Below are 21,758 nucleotides of genomic sequence, written 5' to 3' on the forward strand. Positions count from 1 at the left end.
GCAGTCACTAGAACACAATAATACTCAGCAGTCACTAGGACACAATAATACTCAGCAGTCACTGAGTCACAATAATACTCAGCAGTCACTGAGACACAATAATACTCAGCAGTCACTAGGATACAATAATACTCTGCAGTCAGTAGGATACAATAATACTCAGCAGTCACTAGGACACAATAATACTCTGCAGTCACTAGGACACAATAATACTCAGCAGTCACTGAGACACAATAACACTCAGCAGTTACTGAGACACAATAACACTCAGCAGTTACTGAGACACAATAACACTCAGCAGTTACTGAGACACAATAACACTCAGCAGTTACTGAGACACAATAATACTCAGCAGTCAATAGGACACAATAATACTCAGCAGTTACTAGGACACAATAACACTCAGCAGTTACTGAGACACAATAACACTCAGCAGTCACTAGGACACAATAATACTCAGCAGTTACTAGGACACAATAACACTCAGCAGTTACTGAGACACAATAACACTCAGCAGTCACTAGGACACAATAATACTCAGCAGTTACTAGGACACAATAACACTCAGCAGTTACTAGGACACAATAATACTCAGCAGTCACTAGGACACAATAATACTCAGCAGTTACTGAGACACAATAATACTCAGCAGTCACTAGGGCACAATAATACTCAGCAGTTACTGAGACACAATAATACTCAGCAGTTACTGAGACACGATAATACTCAGCAGTTACTGAGACACGATAATACTCAGCAGTTACTGAGACACGATAATACTCAGCAGTCACTGAGACACGATAATACTCAGCAGTCACTAGGACACGATAATACTCAGCAGTCACTAGGACACAATAATACTCAGCAGTCACCAGGACTTTTTTTCATCCGGTCTTGCAGTCTGACATTATCAGACATTAATCTCTTGCTGTGACTGGAGTACGTGCAGTATGTGCGCTGTGTACGTGGTCAGGTGGCCACGGTCCATGTTGCTGTTCTCTCGGCGTCCACTGTACACAGGACACTGCTCCAAACAGCAACAAAATGGCTTTGAATATGTATAAATTTGGGTAAAAAGAAACATTTAGACTTTTCCCATCAAACCTTTGGCTTATGGACACAATGTAAATCTGTGAAGACTTATTGGACGCGCTCGTTTCACTGGTGTAACATTACCAGACTTGGCGCAATTTGTAGGGGAGAATTTATGAGAAAATAAGTTCTGTTCAACTCCAGGGGCGAAACCTTCCAGAATCTGCAGCTTATCACTGCCAAAGAACCAGACGCATGAGATACAATGTATCACTCCCATCATCCCTGACCCCAGGAGCTCACAATCTAATCTCCTATCACATACAATGTATCACTCCCATCATCCCTGACCCCAGCAGGTCACAATCTAATCTCCTATCATACAATGTATCACTCCCATCATCCCTGACCCCAGGAGCTCACAATCTAATCTCCTATCACATACAATGTATCACTCCCATCATCCCTGACCCCAGGAGCTCACAATCTAATCTCCTATCACATACAATGTAGCACTCCCATCATCCCTGACCCCAGGAGCTCACAATCTAATCTCCTATCACATACAATGTAGCACTCCCATCATCCCTGACCCCAGGAGCTCACAATCTAATCTCCTATCACATACAATGTATCACTCCCATCATCCCTGACCCCAGGAGATCACAATCTAATCTCCTATCACATACAATGTATCACTCCCATCATCCCTGACCCCAGGAGATCACAATCTAATCTCCTATCACATACAATGTATCACTCCCATCATCCCTGACCCCAGGAGATCACAATCTAATCTCCTATCACATACAATGTATCACTCCCATCATCCCTGACCCCAGGAGCTCACAATCTAATCTCCTATCATACAATGTATCATTCCCATCATCCCTGACCCCAGGAGATCACAATCTAATCTCCTATCATACAATGTATCACTCCCATCATCCCTGACCTCAGGAGCTCACAATCTAATCTCCTATCATACAGTGTATCACTCCCATCATCCCTGACCCCAGGAGATCACAATCTAATCTCCTATCATACAATGTATCACTCCCATCATCCCTGACCTCAGGAGCTCACAATCTAATCTCCTATCATACAGTGTATCACTCCCATCATCCCTGACCCCAGGAGCTCACAATCTAATCTCCTATCATACAATGTATCACTCCCATCATCTCTGACCCCAGGAGCTCACAATCTAATCTCCTATCATAAAATGTATCACTCCAATCATCCCTGACCCCAGGAGATCACAATCTAATCTCCTATCATACAATGTATCACTCCCATCATCCCTGACCCCAGGAGATCACAATCTAATCTCCTATCATACAATGTATAACCCCCATCATCCCTGACCCCAGGAGCTCACAATCTAATCTCCTATCATACAATGTATCACTCCCATCATCCCTGACCCCAGGAGATCACAATCTAATCTCCTATCACATACAATGTATCACTCCCATCATCCCTGACCCATGGAGATCACAATCTAATCTCCTATCATACAATGTATCACTCCCATCATCCCTGACCCCAGGAGATCACAATCTAATCTCCTATCACATACAATGTATCACTCCCATCATCCCTGACCCCAGGAGATCACAATCTAATCTCCTATCATACAATGTATCACTCCCATCATCCCTGACCCCAGGAGCTCACAATCTAATCTCCTATCATACAATGTATCACTCCCATCATCCCTGACCCCAGGAGATCACAATCTAATCTCCTATCATACAATGTATCACTCCCATCATCCCTGACCCCAGGAGATCACAATCTAATCTCCTATCACATACAATGTATCACTCCCATCATCCCTGACCCCAGGAGCTCACAATCTAATCTCCTATCATACAATGTATCACTCCCATCATCCCTGACCCCAGGAGATCACAATCTAATCTCCTATCATACAATGTATCACCCCCATCATCCCTGACCCCAGGAGCTCACAATCTAATCTCCTATCATACAATGTATCACTCCCATCATCCCTGACCCCAGGAGCTCACAATCTAATCTCCTATCACATACAATGTATCACTCCCATCATCCCTGACCCCAGGAGCTCACAATCTAATCTCCTATCATACAATGTATCACTCCCATCATCCCTGACCCCAGGAGCTCACAATCTAATCTCCTATCATACAATGTATCACTCCCATCATCCCTGACCCCAGGAGATCACAATCTAATCAAGTGCTCTGGGCAGAGCACAATGGCTATGGGGGGGGGGGGGTGCGGACTGCACGGGGTGACACTCTCTGGTGGGGTGATACTCTGACTCCGGTGCGTCTGTCCCATCTCTGTCGCACACTGTACGGCTGTAGTCAGGGGCCCGGTGACTGTCAGTTGCACAGTGTGTGACGGCTAAAGACAGACTGGAGGTGCGCAGCGTTACTTACATGTACTTCTATGCTGTGCACCTCCAGTCTAGAAAGATAAATTAAATAAACATATTAAACATATCCAAACTATTAAAATATAATGTTAATTATCCCGTACGGTGAATGGTGTAAACGTAAAATAAAGGCCAACATTGCTGCTTTTTGGCCACATCACATCCCAGGAAAATACAAAGTGATCAAAAAGTCAGAAATACGCAAGAGTGGTACCGGTAAAATCTACAGATCTCAGCGCAAAAAATGACCCTCATACAGTGGCATATACGGAAAAATGAGAGAGGGTCAGAATAGGATGATTTAAAACATACTGATCTTATAATATTTTTTTGGCTGCACCGTATATTTTAGGGTAAAATGTAATTACAAAGAACAATTGGTCGCGCAAAAAACAAGTAAAAATGAAATTGTCTGATTGCGGGGGTCCAACCACTGGGACCCCCACAATCTCCCTGCTGCATCTGGCGTTTGTTTAGAGTGACGGGAGTAGCACCGGAGGCTCATGATGTCACGGCCACGCCCCCTCAATGTAAGTCTATGGGAGGGGGTGTGACAGCTGTCCCCTCCCATAGACTTACATTGAGGGGGCGTGACCGTAACTTCACGAGCCTCCTCCGTGCACCGGATGTCTGGGATGCCGCAGCCGCTGGAGATCAGACATGTTATCCCCTGTGTCCTTAAGGAGTTAATGGGGTTGTAATTGGGGGGTGATACCATTTTCTACCGCACCGTGTGACACCCACCCTAGCAATGCCACTGGTCCAGCAGGGGGCAGCAGCTCATTAGTGGTTGCAGCTTTGGATGTGACTGGAGTAGGAGACAAGATGGGAGTGAAGATAATTGAGGGATTTCCAGCGGCTGTAATAACACCGGAGCCGTGTCCTCACTCGGGGTGAAGAGACCTCGGTGTGTAATTCCTGGTGGGGCCTTCGTGTTTACAGAGGAGCGGCCCCGGCTCTCGGGTTCCCTGTGTGTGCGGCGGCGGTTATACGGGAGATTAACGGGATGTGAGCGCGTCTTGTGCCCAGCGCATGGTATCCGATACTTCCTGCCGGCAGCTAATACCTGTCCTGACCCCTGCGGCACGTTGAGAGGTACTAAGAAAACATCTGGCGAGGACGGAGGGGGGAGGAGGGCGGGCGCCCAGACGGCTCTGGTAATTCTGCCCAGTGCCCACGGGTCCGAATCATAGACCTGCCTGGGGTTATGGTAGAGGCCTCAGTGCTCCCCGGGGATGTCACCGCCCGCGCTCCTGGGGTCACACGTTGGCCATGGCTCCATTAGATGTGTCTGACTCGGGGGTGGGAGGATAACCAGTATCATATACTGAAGGACTACAAGTCTCAGCAGCCTATGATATCAAACACTGAGGTGTGACTTGAAGCTCCTGGTCTGCCTATTGGCTGCACGCTGGGAGCTTTCGTTTTGCAACAGCTGGAGTTGTAGTCCAGCTGGAGCTGAAGGCTGTCTGGGCATGCTGGGATTTGTAGTTTTTAAACAGGTGTGTCCCTATAGTTCAGTGGTTCCCAACCAGTATGCCTCCAGGTGCTGAAAAACTACAAGCCCCAGCATTCCCAGAGAGCTGGCTGTCCAGGCATGCTGGGAGTTGTAGTTTTGCAGCAGCTGAAGGTGCACTGGTTTAGAAACACTGATCTAACCTGTTCTTCAGCTGTTAGGGGTAACTACAATTCCAAAGGTGTGCCTTTCCAGGCATGCTGGGAGTTGTAGTTTCCCCACAGGTTGGAGACCTGAGGTGATACATTTAGCTCATACACCAGTTCCAACCTGGCAAAACTACAACTCCCAGCATGCATTGACAGCCAACCGCTGGAGGCACACAGGTTGGGAAACACTATACAGGGTTCTTCCAGCTCTGCAGGTCATGTGATGTGGCCCCCACTGCGTATATATAAAGATCCTGCAGGAGGGGCCCATGTTAGGTGCCTGTCTCACCCGAAGACACTGAGCACGCAACGCTCCGTCACATGGAAATGGCAGCTCCGAAGGCGATTGTGGTATTGTGGGTTCACTCTGCGTTCGGACAGCATGGTGACACATATGTAGACATGGCAGGACTGTGTGCATTCTTCTAGTGACCACGTTCAGGCCACTTACCAAACATAGAAGCTGTAGACCGCGTTCCATCCATTAAAGTCAATGTGCCCCCTGCACGTGCGCCACAGTATCTGTCGACCATATGTTTTTGCTGAAATGCCCATATATGGTTATGTTGTAAAATAAATTGCTCATGGTGGAGCTCGCGTATATCTGCGCTACAACCAGATCATTACACGGCGCAAACCCCGTCAGATTGTTACGTATTTGTGGTCGTAACGCAGCGTGACCCGCCGTCAGTAGGAGCCCTGCGTCTATATTTATTGTGACTTTAGGACGGATATTTCTGCTGTTGTTGGTTTTGTGGGCCCCTTGTGATGCGCTTGTTAACCCTGTGTGCCCCCCATACGCTCACTATATATATATGTATACAGCCGCCCCTGGTGCCCGCCGTTTCGGGGTTGTTGTTATAATCTGGGCTCTGCAGAGCTTTTATTTTTTCAGCCTGAGAACATTAAGAATTTTGCAGACGGCAGATATCGGGGAGGGACGGGTGTAGGTGTCTCGATGAAACGCAAGAAAAGGATTTCGGGATCCACTTGCCAGGCTGCTGGGGTTTTGTAAAGTTTCCTTCTTCCCACGCTGAAGCAATTCTCTCTCTCGCCCGTCATGCCAAGTAACCTCTTGTGCGCCAGGCTCTAGAGATCAGCCGCTCCGGCCGCTCTCACATTCACTGACAGGATATGGCGGCATTATTTCCAGATTCATGTTTGGGATCTGTATGGTAAATCACGGCTCTGGGCTCCGCCACCGGCACCAAACACTGGAAAACCTCCGCACCTCTCCAAGTGTTTCGACAAGTCAAGTGAGACGAGAGCCAGCGGGTAACACCCAGTAACATTCCTCCTGCGGGATCTGGTGCCGAAACCACAAGCAGCTGCAACATCTGATTCCTTCTCTTCTCTTCTAGGGACCTGCACAGTAACGTACGTCTGGGTGGGCTCCACCAGGAACTCTTTATGGGGGTCGTCTCTGGACCCACATCATTGTAAGTCACCTGACGCATACACAATGTATCACTCCCATCATCCCTGACCCCAGGAGATCACAATCTAATCTCCTATCATACAATGTATCACTCCCATCATTCCTGACCCCAGAAGATCACAATCTAATCTCCTATCATACAATGTATCACTCCCATCATCCCTGACCCCAGGAGGTCACAATCTAATCTCCTATCATACAATGTATCACTCCCATCATCCCTGACCCCAGGAGCTCACAATCTAATCTCCTATCATACAATGTATCACTCCCATCATCCCTGACCCCAGAAGATCACAATCTAATCTCCTATCATACAATGTATCACTCCCATCATCCCTGACCCCAGGAGATCACAATCTAATCTCTTATCATACAATGTATCACTCCCATCATCCCTGACCCCAGGAGATCACAATCTAATCTCCTATCATACAGTGTATCACTCCCATCATCCCTGACCCCAGGAGATCACAATCTAATCTCCTATCATACAATGTATCACTCCCATCATCCCTGACCCCAGGAGATCACAATCTAATCTCCTATCACATACAATGTATCACTCCCATCATCCCTGACCCCAGGAGATCACAATCTAATCTCCTATCATACAATGTATCACTCCCATCATCCCTGACCCCAGGAGCTCACAATCTAATCTCCTATCACATACAATGTATCACTCCCATCATCCCTGACCCCAGGAGCTCACAATCTAATCTCCTATCACATACAATGTATCACTCCCATCAACCCTGACCCCAGGAGATCACAATCTAATCTCCTATCATACAATGTATCACTCCCATCATCCCTGACCCCAGGAGATCACAATCTAATCTCCTATCATACAATGTATCACTCCCATCATCCCTGACTCCAGGAGATCACAATCTAATCTCCTATCATACAATGTATCACTCCCATCATCCCTGACCCCAGGAGATCACAATCTAATCTCCTATCATACAATGTATAACTCCCATCATCCCTGACCTCAGGAGAACACAATCTAATCTATCATACAATGTATCACTCCCATCATCCCTGACCCCAGGAGCTCACAATCTAATCTCCTATCATACAGTGTATCACTCCCATCATCCCTGACCCCAGAAGATCACAATCTAATCTCCTATCACATACAATGTATCACTCCCATCATCCCTGACCCCAGGAGATCACAATCTAATCTCCTATCACATACAATGTATCACTCCCATCATCCCTGACCCCAGGAGATCACAATCTAATCTCCTATCATACAATGTATCACTCCCATCATCCCTGACTCCAGGAGATCACAATCTAATCTCCTATCATACAATGTATCACTCCCATCATCCCTGACCCCAGGAGATCACAATCTAATCTCCTATCATACAATGTATAACTCCCATCATCCCTGACCTCAGGAGAACACAATCTAATCTATCATACAATGTATCACTCCCATCATCCCTGACCCCAGGAGCTCACAATCTAATCTCCTATCATACAGTGTATCACTCCCATCATCCCTGACCCCAGAAGATCACAATCTAATCTCCTATCACATACAATGTATCACTCCCATCATCCCTGACCCCAGGAGCTCACAATCTAATCTCCTATCATACAATGTATCACTCCCATCATCCCTGACCCCAGAAGATCACAATCTAATCTCCTATCACATACAATGTATCACTCCCATCATCCCTGACCCCAGGAGCTCACAATCTAATCTCCTATCACATACAATGTATCACTCCCATCATCCCTGACCCCAGGAGATCACAATCTAATCTCCTATCACATACAATGTATCACTCCCATCATCCCTGACCCCACGAGATCACAATCTAATCTCCTATCACATACAATGTATCACTCCCATCATCCCTGACCCCAGGAGCTCACAATCTAATCTCCTATCATACAATGTATCACTCCCATCATCCCTGACCCCAGGAGATCACAATCTAATCTCCTATCATACAATGTATCACTCCCATCATCCCTGACCCCAGGAGATCACAATCTAATTTCCTATCACATACAATGTATCACTCCCATCATCCCTGACCCCAGGAGCTCACAATCTAATCTCCTATCATACAATGTATGACTCCCATCATCCCTGACCCCAGGAGATCACAATCTAATCTCCTATCACATACAATGTATCACTCCCATCATCCCTGACCCCAGGAGATCACAATCTAATCTCCTATCACATACAATGTATCACTCCCATCATCCCTGACCCCACGAGATCACAATCTAATCTCCTATCACATACAATGTATCACTCCCATCATCCCTGACCCCAGGAGATCACAATCTAATCTCCTATCATACAATGTATCACTCCCATCATCCCTGACCCCAGGAGATCACAATCTAATTTCCTATCACATACAATGTATCACTCCCATCATCCCTGACCCCAGGAGATCACAATCTAATCTCCTATCATACAATGTATCACTCCCATCATCCCTGACCCCAGGAGATCACAATCTAATCTCCTATCACATACAATGTATCACTCCCATCATCCCTGACCCCAGGAGATCACAATCTAATCTCCTATCATACAATGTATCACTCCCATCATCCCTGACCCCAGGAGATCACAATCTAATCTCCTATCATACAATGTATCACTCCCATCATCCCTGACCCCAGGAGCTCACAATCTAATCTTCTATCATACAATGTATCACTCCCATCATCCCTGACCCCAGGAGATCACAATCTAATCTCCTATCACATACAATGTATCACTCCCATCATCCCTGACCCCAGGAGATCACAATCTAATCTCCTATCATACAATGTATCACTCCCATCATCCCTGACCCCAGGAGATCACAATCTAATCTCCTATCATACAATGTATCACTCCCATCATCCCAGACCCCAGGAGATCACAATCTAATCTCCTATCACATACAATGTATCACTCCCATCATCCCTGACCCCAGGAGATCACAATCTAATCTCCTATCATACAATGTATCACTCCCATCATCCCTGACCTCAGGAGATCACAATCTAATCTCCTATCATACAATGTATCACTCCCATCATCCCTGACCCCAGGAGATCACAATCTAATCTCCTATCACATACAATGTATCACTCCCATCATCCCTGACCCCAGGAGATCACAATCTAATCTCCTATCATACAATGTATCACTCCCATCATCCCTGACCTCAGGAGATCACAATCTAATCTCCTATCATACAATGTATCACTCCCATCATCCCTGACCCCAGGAGATCACAATCTAATCTCCTATCACATACAATGTATCACTCCCATCATCCCTGACCCCAGGAGCTCACAATCTAATCTCCTATCACATACAATGTATCACTCCCATCACCCCTGACCCCAGGAGATCACAATCTAATCTCCTATCATACAATGTATCACTCCCATCATCCCTGACCCCAGGAGATCACAATCTAATCTCCTATCATACAATGTATCACTCCCATCATCCCTGACCCCAGGAGATCACAATCTAATCTCCTATCATACAATGTATCACTCCCATCATCCCTGACCTCAGGAGATCACAATCTAATCTCCTATCATACAATGTATCACTCCCATCATCCCTGACCCCAGGAGATCACAATCTAATCTCCTATCACATACAATGTATCACTCCCATCATCCCTGACCCCAGGAGCTCACAATCTAATCTCCTATCACATACAATGTATCACTCCCATCATCCCTGACCCCAGGGGATCACAATCTAATCTCCTATCACATACAATGTATCACTCCCATCACCCCTGACCCCAGGAGATCACAATCTAATCTCCTATCATACAATGTATCACTCCCATCATCCCTGACCCCAGGAGATCACAATCTAATCTCCTATCATACAATGTATCACTCCCATCATCCCTGACCCCAGGAGATCACAATCTAATCTCCTATCATACAGTGTATCACTCCCATCATCCCTGACCCCAGGAGATCACAATCTAATCTCCTATCATACAGTGTATCACTCCCATCATCCCTGACCCCAGAAGCTCACAATCTAATCTCCTATCATACAATGTATCACTCCCATCATCCCTGACCCCAGGAGCTCACAATCTAATCTCCTATCACATACAATGTATCACTCCCATCATCCCTGACCCCAGGAGATCACAATCTAATCTCCTATCACATACAATGTATCACTCCCATCATCCCTGACCCCAGGAGATCACAATCTAATCTCCTATCATACAATGTATCACTCCCATCATCCCTGACCCCAGGAGATCACAATCTAATCTCCTATCATACAATGTATCACTCCCATCATCCCTGACCCCAGGAGATCACAATCTAATCTCCTATCATACAATGTATCACTCCCATCATCCCTGACCCCAGGAGATCACAATCTAATCTCCTATCATACAATGTATCACTCCCATCATCCCTCACCCCAGGAGATCACAATCTAATCTCCTATCACATACAATGTATCACTCCCATCATCCCTGTTCACCAACCTGTGGCAAAACTACAATGCCCATCAGACCCCGACAGCCTATCATTTCTCTTGCACCATTTCAGACATATGTCCCTCCCCCCCCATCCTAATATTGCTACATGATCAGTCAGGTGGGAGGGGCTATTTAGACAAGTGGGTGGGGCCAGTGTGCGCCATGTCTCCGTCCTCACGGCACTTCTATATATCTGTTCCTCCAGGGACATCTCCAACACGGCCGTCACCAATCTGCCCACCAAAGGCCTGAAGTACCTGAAGCATCTGCTGGCGAAGAACGCCTGGTACCTGAAGAAGCTGCCCCCTCTGAACTCCTTCGTGCACCTGGAGACCGCGGACCTGTCCTACCCCAGTCACTGCTGCGCCTTCACCAACTGGACCAAGAAGAAGAGGTTTGTAGAGTGTGAGCATAGCCTTACTGCTTTATAAAGGGCGTATGAACTGTCAGCTTCAAACTCTGCTCACATTGTTTGTTACAATGTATTAGTCTAGAGCAGTGGTCTGAAAACTGTGGCCCTCCAGATGTGGCAAAACTACTCTCAGCTCCCATCATGCCCGGACAGCCTCCAGCACTTAGGAGAGGAAAGACTCTCAGTGGAGGAAACCTCTAAGAAACCACGGCTGAAGGATTGTCCTTCCCTTAGGTTTAGAGCAATGTTTCCCAACCAGTGTGCCTCCAGCTGTTGCAAAACTACAAATCCCAGCATGCCCGGACAGCCTCCAGCACTTAGGAGAGGAAGGATTCCCAGTGGAAGAAACCTTTAGGAAACCACGGCTGAAGGATTGTCCTTCCCTTGGGCTCAGAGTGGTGTGTCCCAACCAGAGTGCCTCCAGCTGCTGCAAAACTACAACTCCCAGCATGCCCAGACAGCCAACGGCTGTCCGGGCATGCTGGGAATTGTAGTTTTACAACAGCTGGAGGGCCACCGTTTAGAGACCACGGCTCTTTAGAATGCATGCAGGTGGCTCCTGGTTGTTTGGGCATGCTGGGAATTGTAGTTTTGCCACAGCTGGAGGGCCATCGTTTAGAGACCACGGCTCTTTAGAATGCATGCATGGTGGCTCCTGGCTCTCACACTGTGTCCGTAACGACTGATCCAGAGAGAGCGCCTGTCCTGAGGGCCATACGTCGCCTGCACGGTCTGAGTACTGCAGAGCTTTACCCTCACAAACGGCACTGCTCAGCGCATCTCCCTGGTTGTTGCAGTCGTGTTCCTCTCTTATTGTTTCCCCAGACATTGTGATGTTGGGGAAAACATACAAAGAACAGTAAGCAGGCTCAATCCACACAATTAATTTATAAATACCAAAATAAACATAAAATTACACACACAAAAAGGAAATCCACCATATATAGCGCACACCCAAATCTTTAGAAAAAATAATAATATTTAATACATGATTATAAAGCCCAAAAAGCCAACCGGACAGACCTTTAAAATCATTTAAAAAGGCCCAAACGCCGTTCCACAACAGGGAGGAGCCCTCTGGCCCCTCCCATCCAAGTCTAATGCACTATCCCAACTGGCCCAATATAAATAAAGATCTTATAATACAATTAATATTTGAATATCCCAGAACAAAAGTTATTCCAATACAACCTGCAATGTGCCAGTCCAAGGTTCTAATATGGAGTACTGGGAGCTAAAAGAGAGAGGGGAGATGGTATGCTCCGACACGTTCCGTCACTTGTGGTTGACTTCCTCAGGGGTGCTGTGGCTTATCACTCATCTCTATCATATATATATATATATTATACACTGCTCAAAATATAAAGGGAACACGTAAACAACACAATGTAACTCCAAGTCACTGACACTTGTGTGAGATCCCACTGTCCACTCAGGAAGATCACTGATTGACAATCAATTTCACATGGAACAGACAACACGTGGAAATGATAGGCAATTAGCAAGACACCCCCAATAAAGGAGTGGTTCTGCAGGAGGTGACCACAGACCACTTCTCAGTTCCTATGCTTCCTGGCTGATGTTTTGGTCACTTTTGAATGCTGGCGGTGCTTTCACTCTAGTGGTAGCATGAGATGGAGTCTACAACCCACACAAGTGGCTCAGGTAGTGCAGCTCATCCAGGATGGCACATCAATGTGAGCTGTGGCAAGAAGGTTTGCTGTGTCTGTCAGCGTAGTGTCCAGAACATGGAGGGGCTACCAGGAGACAGGCCAGTACATCAGGAGACGTGGAGGAGGCTGTAGGAGGGCAACAACCCAGCAGCAGGACCGCTACCTCCGTCTTTGTGACTGCCATTAGGTACCGAGATGAGATCCTCTGACCCCTTGTGAGACCATATGCTGGTGCGGTTGGGTTCCTCCTAATACAAGACAATGCTAGACCTCATGTGGCTGGAGTGTGTCAGCAGTTCCTACAAGAGGAAAGCATTGATGCTATGGACTGGCCGCCCGTTCCCCTGAATCCGATTGAGCACATCTGGGACGTCTCGCTCCATCCACCACAGACTGTCCAGGAGTTGGCAGATGCTTTAGTCCAGGTCTGGGAGGACATCCCTCAGGAGACCATCCTCCACCTCATCAGGAGCATGCCCAGGCATTGTAGGGAGGTCATACGGGCACGTGGAGGTCACACACACTACTGAGCCTCATTGGGACTTGTTTTAAGGACATTACATAAAGTTGGATCGGCCTGTAGTGTGGTTTTCCACTGTTATTTTGAGTGTGACTCCATATCCAGACCTCCATGGGTTAATGATTTCCATTGATAATTTTTGGTGATTTTGTTGTCAGCGCATTCAACTATGTAAAGAGGAAAGTATTTCATATGATTTGTTCATTCAGATCTACAATGTGTTATCGCAGTGTTCCCTTTATTATTTTGAGCAGTGTATATACAGAATATGCCGTCTAATTAACAACCTTTTAGTTAACCTGTTATTCCAAGGTGCGACTCATACATACCCCACAATGTTTCCAATGGTGGCGACCGCCGGCTTGTGCTTCCGGGTATCCTCTGCTACCCGTTACAGTTTCACTTCCGCTCACTTCAACATATTCGCACTTGCACACACTCCGCTATCCACAGCACTTGCGCATTAGATGTATTAGATCTATTAGATGTGCGCATGCGCAAACGCTCACTCTTGATTGATGAAGAATGCGCAAGCGCTGTGGATAGCTGGTTACTCCGTGGAGTGTGCGCAATCAATCAAGCGCGAGCATTTGCGCCTGCATGCATCTAATAGATCTAATACATCACATTGTGACATTGGGGAAAACATAAGAGACAAACATATTGACTGCACCCACCAGAGAGATTCAAGGAGCAGTGCCGTTTGTGACGTAGCAAAGAACATGACAATTATTCAACAAAAAGCACTGCTACATGGATCTCCCTGGTTGTTGCAGCTGCGTACTTGTAATCAATGTGTTATTTTCCTATGTTTCCCCAGACATTGTTAAATAATGAATTGTCATGTTTTCCCCAACGTCACAAACGGCACTGCTCCACGCATCTTCCTGGTTGTTGAAGCTGCGCACCTTCAGTTGATATGTCCTCCTATGTTTCCCCAGACGGTGTTGGATAATTTTCATGTTTTCCCCAATGTCACAAACGGCACTGCTCCACCCATCTCCCTGGTTGTTGCAGTTGTGTTCTCCTATTTTTCTCTAGACATTGTGACGGTGGGGAAAACATGACATTTATTCAACAATGTCTTGGGGGGGGAAACATAAGAGACGAACATATCGACTGCAACAGAGAGATGCATGGAGCAGTGCCGTTTTGTGACATAGCAGAGAACATGACAATTATACAACAAACAGCACTGCTACATGGATCTCCCTAGTTGTTGCAGCTCTGTATCTTTAATCGAAGTGTTCGTCTCTTATGTTTCCGCCAGACATTGTTGAATAATTAATTGTCATGTTTTCCCCAATGTCACAAACGGCACTGCTCCATGCATCACTCTGGGTGTTGCAGCTGTGTAACTTCAGTCTGTGTTCTTTTCCTATATTTCTCCAGACATTGTTGAATAATTGTCATGTTTTCATCAATGTCCACTAATCCCTTGTCTGCCTTGTTCCCTCCGCAGTGACCTGGAGTCTTACTTCTGTAACCAAACTTATCTGCACAGCAGTCCCCAGAAGCGATCAGTCAGGACTTTTGTTGGGATTGGCCCATATTACCAAGACTACGTGGATGGAGATCCAGACCAAACTGAGAACACCAAGTCTACAACCTTCCACAGCAGCAGCCATTTCTCTGTCTTCTTTGAGGACCAGGGAGATGAAGACGTTGGATTTGGGCAAGAGATCAAGAACGTGCAGAAGCAGCACCACACGTTTTCTGACAGTTATGATATGTACGATATTTGTGATGGTGGCGAGAAGCTGGTGTGCACACCCACACCGGACGAGTTCAACCCCTGCGAGGACATCATGGGCTATAACTTCCTGAGGATAGTGGTCTGGTTCGTCAATCTCTTGGCCATTCTGGGCAATGCCTTCGTCTTGTTCATCCTCATCACCAGCCATTACAAGTTGACCGTGCCCCGCTTCCTCATGTGCAATCTGGCATTTGCAGACTTCTGCATGGGTATCTACCTTCTTCTCATTGCCTCAGAGGACCTTCACACTCGCTCTGAGTACTACAATTATGCCATTAACTGGCAGACCGGGCCAGGATGTAACACAGCAGGATTCTTCACTGTATTCGCCAGTGAGCTCTCCGTGTACACGCTGACAGTGATAACACTGGAGCGCTGGTATGCCATCACGTTTGCCATGCGTCTGGATCGCAAGATCCGCCTCAGACACGCCACCTTCATCATGCTGGGTGGTTGGGTATTTTGTTTCTTTTTGGCGCTCTTACCATTGGTCGGGATCAGCAGCTACATCAAAGTCAGCATCTGTTTACCGATGGACACAGAGACTACGCTCGCCCAAGCCTACATCATCCTGGTTTTGATGCTCAACATCGTGGCATTCATCATCATCTGCGCCTGCTACATCAAGATCTACATCACCGTACGAAATCCACATTACAAGTCTGGAGACAAAGACACGAAGATCGCCAAGCGCATGGCTGTCCTGATCTTCACCGATTTCCTTTGCATGGCGCCCATTTCCTTCTATGCCTTGTCCGCCATAATGAACAAGCCGCTTATAACAGTTTCCAACTCTAAGATCCTCCTGGTCTTGTTCTACCCTCTGAACTCCTGTGCCAATCCTTTCCTCTATGCCATATTTACCAAGGCTTTTCGGAGAGATGTCTTTATCCTCCTCAGTAAGTTCGGCGTCTGCGAGCATCAGGCGCAGGTTTACCGTGGACAGACGGTTTCTGCTAAGAACAGCAGCGGCTCGTTCCGGCAGAGGAGCAGTGATGGCACTGGGCACATCCCGGCAAATATTCCAGATTTTGTGAAAGAAACCCAAGACGTGGCAGCAAACCAAGAAGCGCTCCTGGAGGACTGCGGGATGACAGTGTTGTAGTGTCTATAGTGCGGCTGCTACTAACCTGACCACCAGTAGAGACTTGACAACCCCTGGTGTCCACTAGTGACCACTACCTACTAACCATGAAGGTTTATTCACTGCTGGGTACATGGACCAGGTATGAGCCGTGAACCAGAACCTGAAGAGCATTTCCTAGATCCTCGAATGGCCAATTTGTCCAGTTATGTAGCAGGGAGGGAAGGATCACTGCAAAACTAGGGGCATGTGCTGTTCAGGGTGTGGGAAAGCTGGGTGACAACATGGGCTCCTAGAGAAGACAGGAGGTTTTCCCAGTCCACATAATAGGTTAATCTCTATAGCAATGTAACCAAGAGGGTGAAATCGGGATTACTGACGCAAATATAACTAAGAACTGACGACGCAGGATTTGTGTTTCGTTAAAATGTTAATGTTTAGATTTTTTTAAGGGAAATACATTTGTTAATAATACTTATTTTTTAGATTCAGGGCATTGATGGTGATGTGTATATGACCATAGGTGGGTCATGCGCCAATGTGATTCCTATATGATATGGGGGGGCGGCAGACGATCAGACGTGCTCTGCACATACACAGGACGCTATGGAGGCGGAAAGTGAAGACGTGATCCCTTCTGTAAATATCCCATATAACCGCACAAAAAGAGGCTAAAAATAAACCTGTTCCATTTGGTTTCTGACTTTTTCTCCCCGCGTCCGTCGCAGGATCTGGGGGGGGGGGGGGGGGACGGACAGAAGATAGAATTTCATTTTCACAAACAAGTTTTTTTTTTTCTCTTTTCCTTTGGAAAACGGGATATTAGGTGTTTATTACCCTGCACATCTTGAAGATGTCTTAAAGCAGCAAGAGAGACAGCGGAAGCGTCCACGGAGGAATAGGGTGTCGTCTGCGAACGGTTCCTGGAAATGAGGGAGCGCGAGGGAAACAGGGGAAAAAAATTCTTCAAGGAACCAAATTTAAGCAGATTCTAAATCAACATCTCAGGTTTGACAAGAAAAAATATATAAAGACCCGAAATCGCTCAAAATACAGAGAATCCTGTGAGTCACTCGACCGCTCGCTGACACTCAGATCCGTAGACTGCTGCAGTCTGAGCAGGAAACGCAAAATTTTAGACTTGACAGGTCCGATTTATGACATGTCACGCGAGGGGTCGGAGTGATGGGCGATAGTATGGTGGGGGCCCGCCCGCCACTGTTGGGTGTCATAGCCGCAGGTCACGCCCTGTATGGGGGAAAGGGTTGTCAACATTTCTTATGTACAATCTGCATAACATGGAGTTTCACCTTTTCGGGATGCTAAGCTCCATCAGGGTTGGGACACATTGCATCAGGGCATCATACCCCACTCACATCCAGAATGGGAGGGGGAGTGTCCGTCCTTGTGGTGGAGGGAGGTGATTGGTGTGTGGTGGGAGGGGGGAATGTCCCTCCTTGTGGTGGAGGGAGGTGATTGGTGTGTGGTGGGAGGGGGCATGTCCCTCCTTGTGGTGGAGGGAGGTGATTGGTGTGTGGTGGGAGGGGGAGTGTCCCTCCTTGTGGTGGGAGGTGATTGGTGTATGGTGGGAGGAGGCGTGTCCTCCCTTGTGGTGGTGATTGGTGTGTGGTGGGAGGGGGAGTGTCCCTCCTTGTGGTGGTGATTGTGTGGTGGGAGGGGGCGTGTCCCTCCTTTTGGTGGAGCCGGGTGATTGGTGTGTGGTAGGAGGGGGAATATCCCTCCTTGTGGTGGAGCGGGGTGATTGGTATGTGGTAGGAGGGGCCGTGTCCCTCCTTGTGGTGGAGGGAGGTGATTGGTGTGTGGTGGGAGGGAGGAATATCCCTCCTTGTGGTGGGAGGTGATTGGTGTATGGTGGGAGGGGGCTTGTCCCCCCCTTGTGGTGGTGATAGGTATGTGGTGGGAGGGGGCGTGTCCTTCCTTTTGGTGATTGGTGTATGGTGGGAGGGGGCGTGTCCCTCCTTGTGGTGGTGATTGGTGTGTGGTGGGAGGGGGCTTGTCCCTCCTTGTGGTGGTGATTGGTGTGTGGTGTGAGGGGGCTTGTCCCTCCTTTTGGTGGTGATTGGTGTGTGGTGGGAGGGGGCGTGTCCCTCCTTTTGATGGTGATTGGTGTGTGGTGTGAGGGGGCGTGTCCCTCCTTGTGGTGGTGATTTGTGTTTGGTGGTAGGGGGTGTTTCCCTCCTTGTGGTGGTGATTGGTGTGTGGGGGGAGGGGTTGTGTCCCTCCTTGTGGTGGTGAAAAAAAGAAAGAAGAAAGGCGCTCCCTGTGGAGTATAGCCAGCAAGAGGGTGGGGAAGGGAAGAATGAAATATCCGTGCTCACCCTGCTAAGTTGTGTAGTGGCATACAAAGCAATGCTGAAATCCTATGGTCTGCTGCCTTCTTGAAGAATTGTGGAATAGAGATGGACTTCAAAGGAACCAGGATTTTCGGCGCTGACCACGGAGGAATAATTGAAGCCCAGGTAAAGGAATAAAATTTAATAGCAATGCGTTTCAACGATGAAGCTGCACAAGCACGGTGAAACGTGTTGCTATTAAACTTTATTCCTTTACCTGGGCTCCGATTATTCCTCCCTGGTCAGCGACGAAAATCCTGGTTCCTTTGAAGTTCTTCTCTATTCCTTGTGGTGGTGGGAGGTAATTGGTGTGTCTGCTCATGCAGCCTTGTCCATCAGTCATCTCTTATACAAAACAAAAGGAGAAAAAAGCAGATATACTGAAGTGGGGGTGCACACCTATATAGATACAGAATATTGCTGTTATAGATAGGTGTGCACTGCACTTTAGTATATCCGCTTTATTCTCCTTTTGTTTTGTATAGGTCTTTTGGGATATACTGCTTTGCACCCTGATATGTACTCTGATATAGAGGTTGAGCCCCCATTTTTTTGTGTTTGGTTGGATTCATCAGCCATCTCTTGTCCATGACTCATGGACAAGCCTGAGGCTGCTGCAGGACTGGTTAGTGTCCCAGTAGGTATGGGGACCCCTAGTGGTGGGATTCTTAGGAGCTTTTTTTAAATTAAATATTCTAAACATTTTAAACAACCATAATACAAAAGGTCTTTAATTATCATTAGTAACAACATATCAAATGTTTTTAGATCTGACAGCGCCCATTAAGGAGAGGGAAGCGTAACTGGAAATTTAAATTAAATACTCCACCTCCCAAAGACATAAATGTACTTAAGAGATGAGTGTTCCATTATTGAGCCATTCTTTCTTTTCACATTAGTTGCCATCAAGGTCTTTCCTTTTTTCTTTTTCAACTGTAAATTTTTATTAAAGAAGTTTTCAAAGATACAAATCCAAGTAAATGAAAAGAACATACAGGCAACATCAAATAGGGCTGAGGCCCAAAAACCATCAGCATGACAAGGAATAGGTAAACAACAAAAAGGAGGACCTCTGTAAGCAAAAGACACCGTATACATGTGAGGGTAGGCCTCCGATGATGGGTGCTTATGACACAAAAACAACCTTGTCAGTAATTGCGATAATATGAAGAGAACCTTGTACACCAGCCCACTGAGGCAAGCTATGGGCCCAAAGGGAAGGGGAGTACAAAACTAGACCACAAGACAAACACAAAACAAACCACAAGACACAAGAGGAGGCAAAGGAGGAAAAGAAAGAGAAAGGAAGGAAAAGATGAAAGAGAGAAAGGTAGAGCGCTCAAGGTGGCTGTCGATCAGAGAATCGGTCCCAAGGTTCCCAAACAGAGATAAAAGAGGGAATAGAATTGATTAGAGAAGCCATGAGGAATTCCAAGGAGCGGACCTCACATATTCGGGCCAACAAGTCAATTTTAGAGGGGGGGAAGGGTCCTCTTCCAGCACTTTGCCACCAGAGTTTTAGCAGCCAAGGCTATATGCATGAAAAGCCTTAACGGGAGGTGGAGTAGGTAAGTCAGAGGGTTCAGAGGGACAAAATCACCCAGCGTATCAGAGATTATACGCTGCACTATTTTCCAATAATCTATGACCAAAATATATGAAGCACTGTACCCAACCCCACAACACCAGCACTGAGCGGGGATGACAGGGTTCAATCTATTCAATAACTCCAGAGTGTGATACCAGACCATAATCAATTTATACTGGGTTTCCTTGTAAACCGTGCAAATGGAAGCCTTGGAAGCCCTCTCCCATATAACACTAGTGTTCAGAGCAGGCTCTCAACGGCCCATGTAACGGTGCGACAGTAGGGGGATGAAGAAGCGGAGAATAAATCTCGGAGACAAATCCCCTCGCCTGAGGCCCACCACGGTATAACCTTTCAAAGCCAGTTGGTATAGAGACCACGGTGGATTCAAATATGGAGGCCATATAGTATCGCAATTGTAGGACGTGAAAGCGCTCAGACAAGGGGAGCTCCCATCGAGCCACCAACTGATCAAAAGACAGGAGGGAACCACTTCCGCAGAGGGAGAGAGAGAGAGAGAGAGAGAACACACGCAGGGTAGGACCATGCCATCAAGGTCTTTCCAATGTTACATTGTGGCAAATGCTCATTATATATATATATATATATATATATATATATATATACACACACACACACACATATATATATATATATATATACACAATTGAAGATGTGTTTATTAAACATTTTGCAAACATAATAATAGAGAAAGGGGAAAGGTGGAGAGGGTTTACGGTTCAGAAGAAGAGTACAGCTGAAAGCGCAGAGGATTTGTGACAGCAAATGTCCAGGGGTTCACCCAGAGCAACAAAAACCCAAATTTACTTAATTGTGAAATGAGACGAGTGCGGTCAGTCAGAACATAGTGGATCTCCACCACCTGGTTCTAAGTACCATGAAGTCCAAAGCTTTCCTTCAGATTTTGTCTGATCTGTGTCGGGAATAGAGGTGGGAATCCTGTCCAGGTGAGGAAGAAGCATTTAAAGAGGTACTCTGCCCCTAGACATCTTATCCCCTATCTAAAGGATAGGGGATAATATGTCTGATCGATGGGGACCCCCGCGATCTCGGCTGCGGCACCCCAGACATCCGGTGCGTGGGGGGAGTGCAGCCTTAGCCAATCATAGCCTCATCTCACACTGAACTGCTCTGGGCTGCGTGTAGCAGAGTGAGGGAGGAAGTTCTTCCCTGTATGGTTTCAGATGATGTCACGCCTGCTGGGGAACGCCCCTTCCCTGTCTGTGAATCTGACTGGGACTGAGCAGAAAATACAGAGCAATAT

General features: G+C 46.9%; 1 protein-coding gene across 2 annotated transcripts in view; it reads left to right on the forward strand.

Annotated features, from left to right (window-relative positions):
• TSHR (thyroid stimulating hormone receptor) overlaps nt 1-17,208 on the forward strand; it is a 55,078-nt gene extending 37,870 nt beyond the window's left edge. For both annotated transcript variants that reach the window (XM_056546712.1, XM_056546713.1), the window contains 3 exons: nt 6,487-6,564; nt 11,292-11,480; nt 15,154-17,208. In XM_056546712.1, the coding sequence (XP_056402687.1) occupies nt 6,487-6,564; nt 11,292-11,480; nt 15,154-16,552 (1,666 nt within the window). In that variant the 3' untranslated portion in view covers nt 16,553-17,208. The remainder of the gene's footprint in view (nt 1-6,486; nt 6,565-11,291; nt 11,481-15,153) is intronic.
• The last annotated feature ends 4,550 nt before the right edge of the window (nt 17,209-21,758 follow it).

This window comes from Hyla sarda, chromosome 11, assembly GCF_029499605.1.
Source record: "Hyla sarda isolate aHylSar1 chromosome 11, aHylSar1.hap1, whole genome shotgun sequence".
Taxonomy (NCBI): Eukaryota; Metazoa; Chordata; class Amphibia; order Anura; family Hylidae; genus Hyla; species Hyla sarda.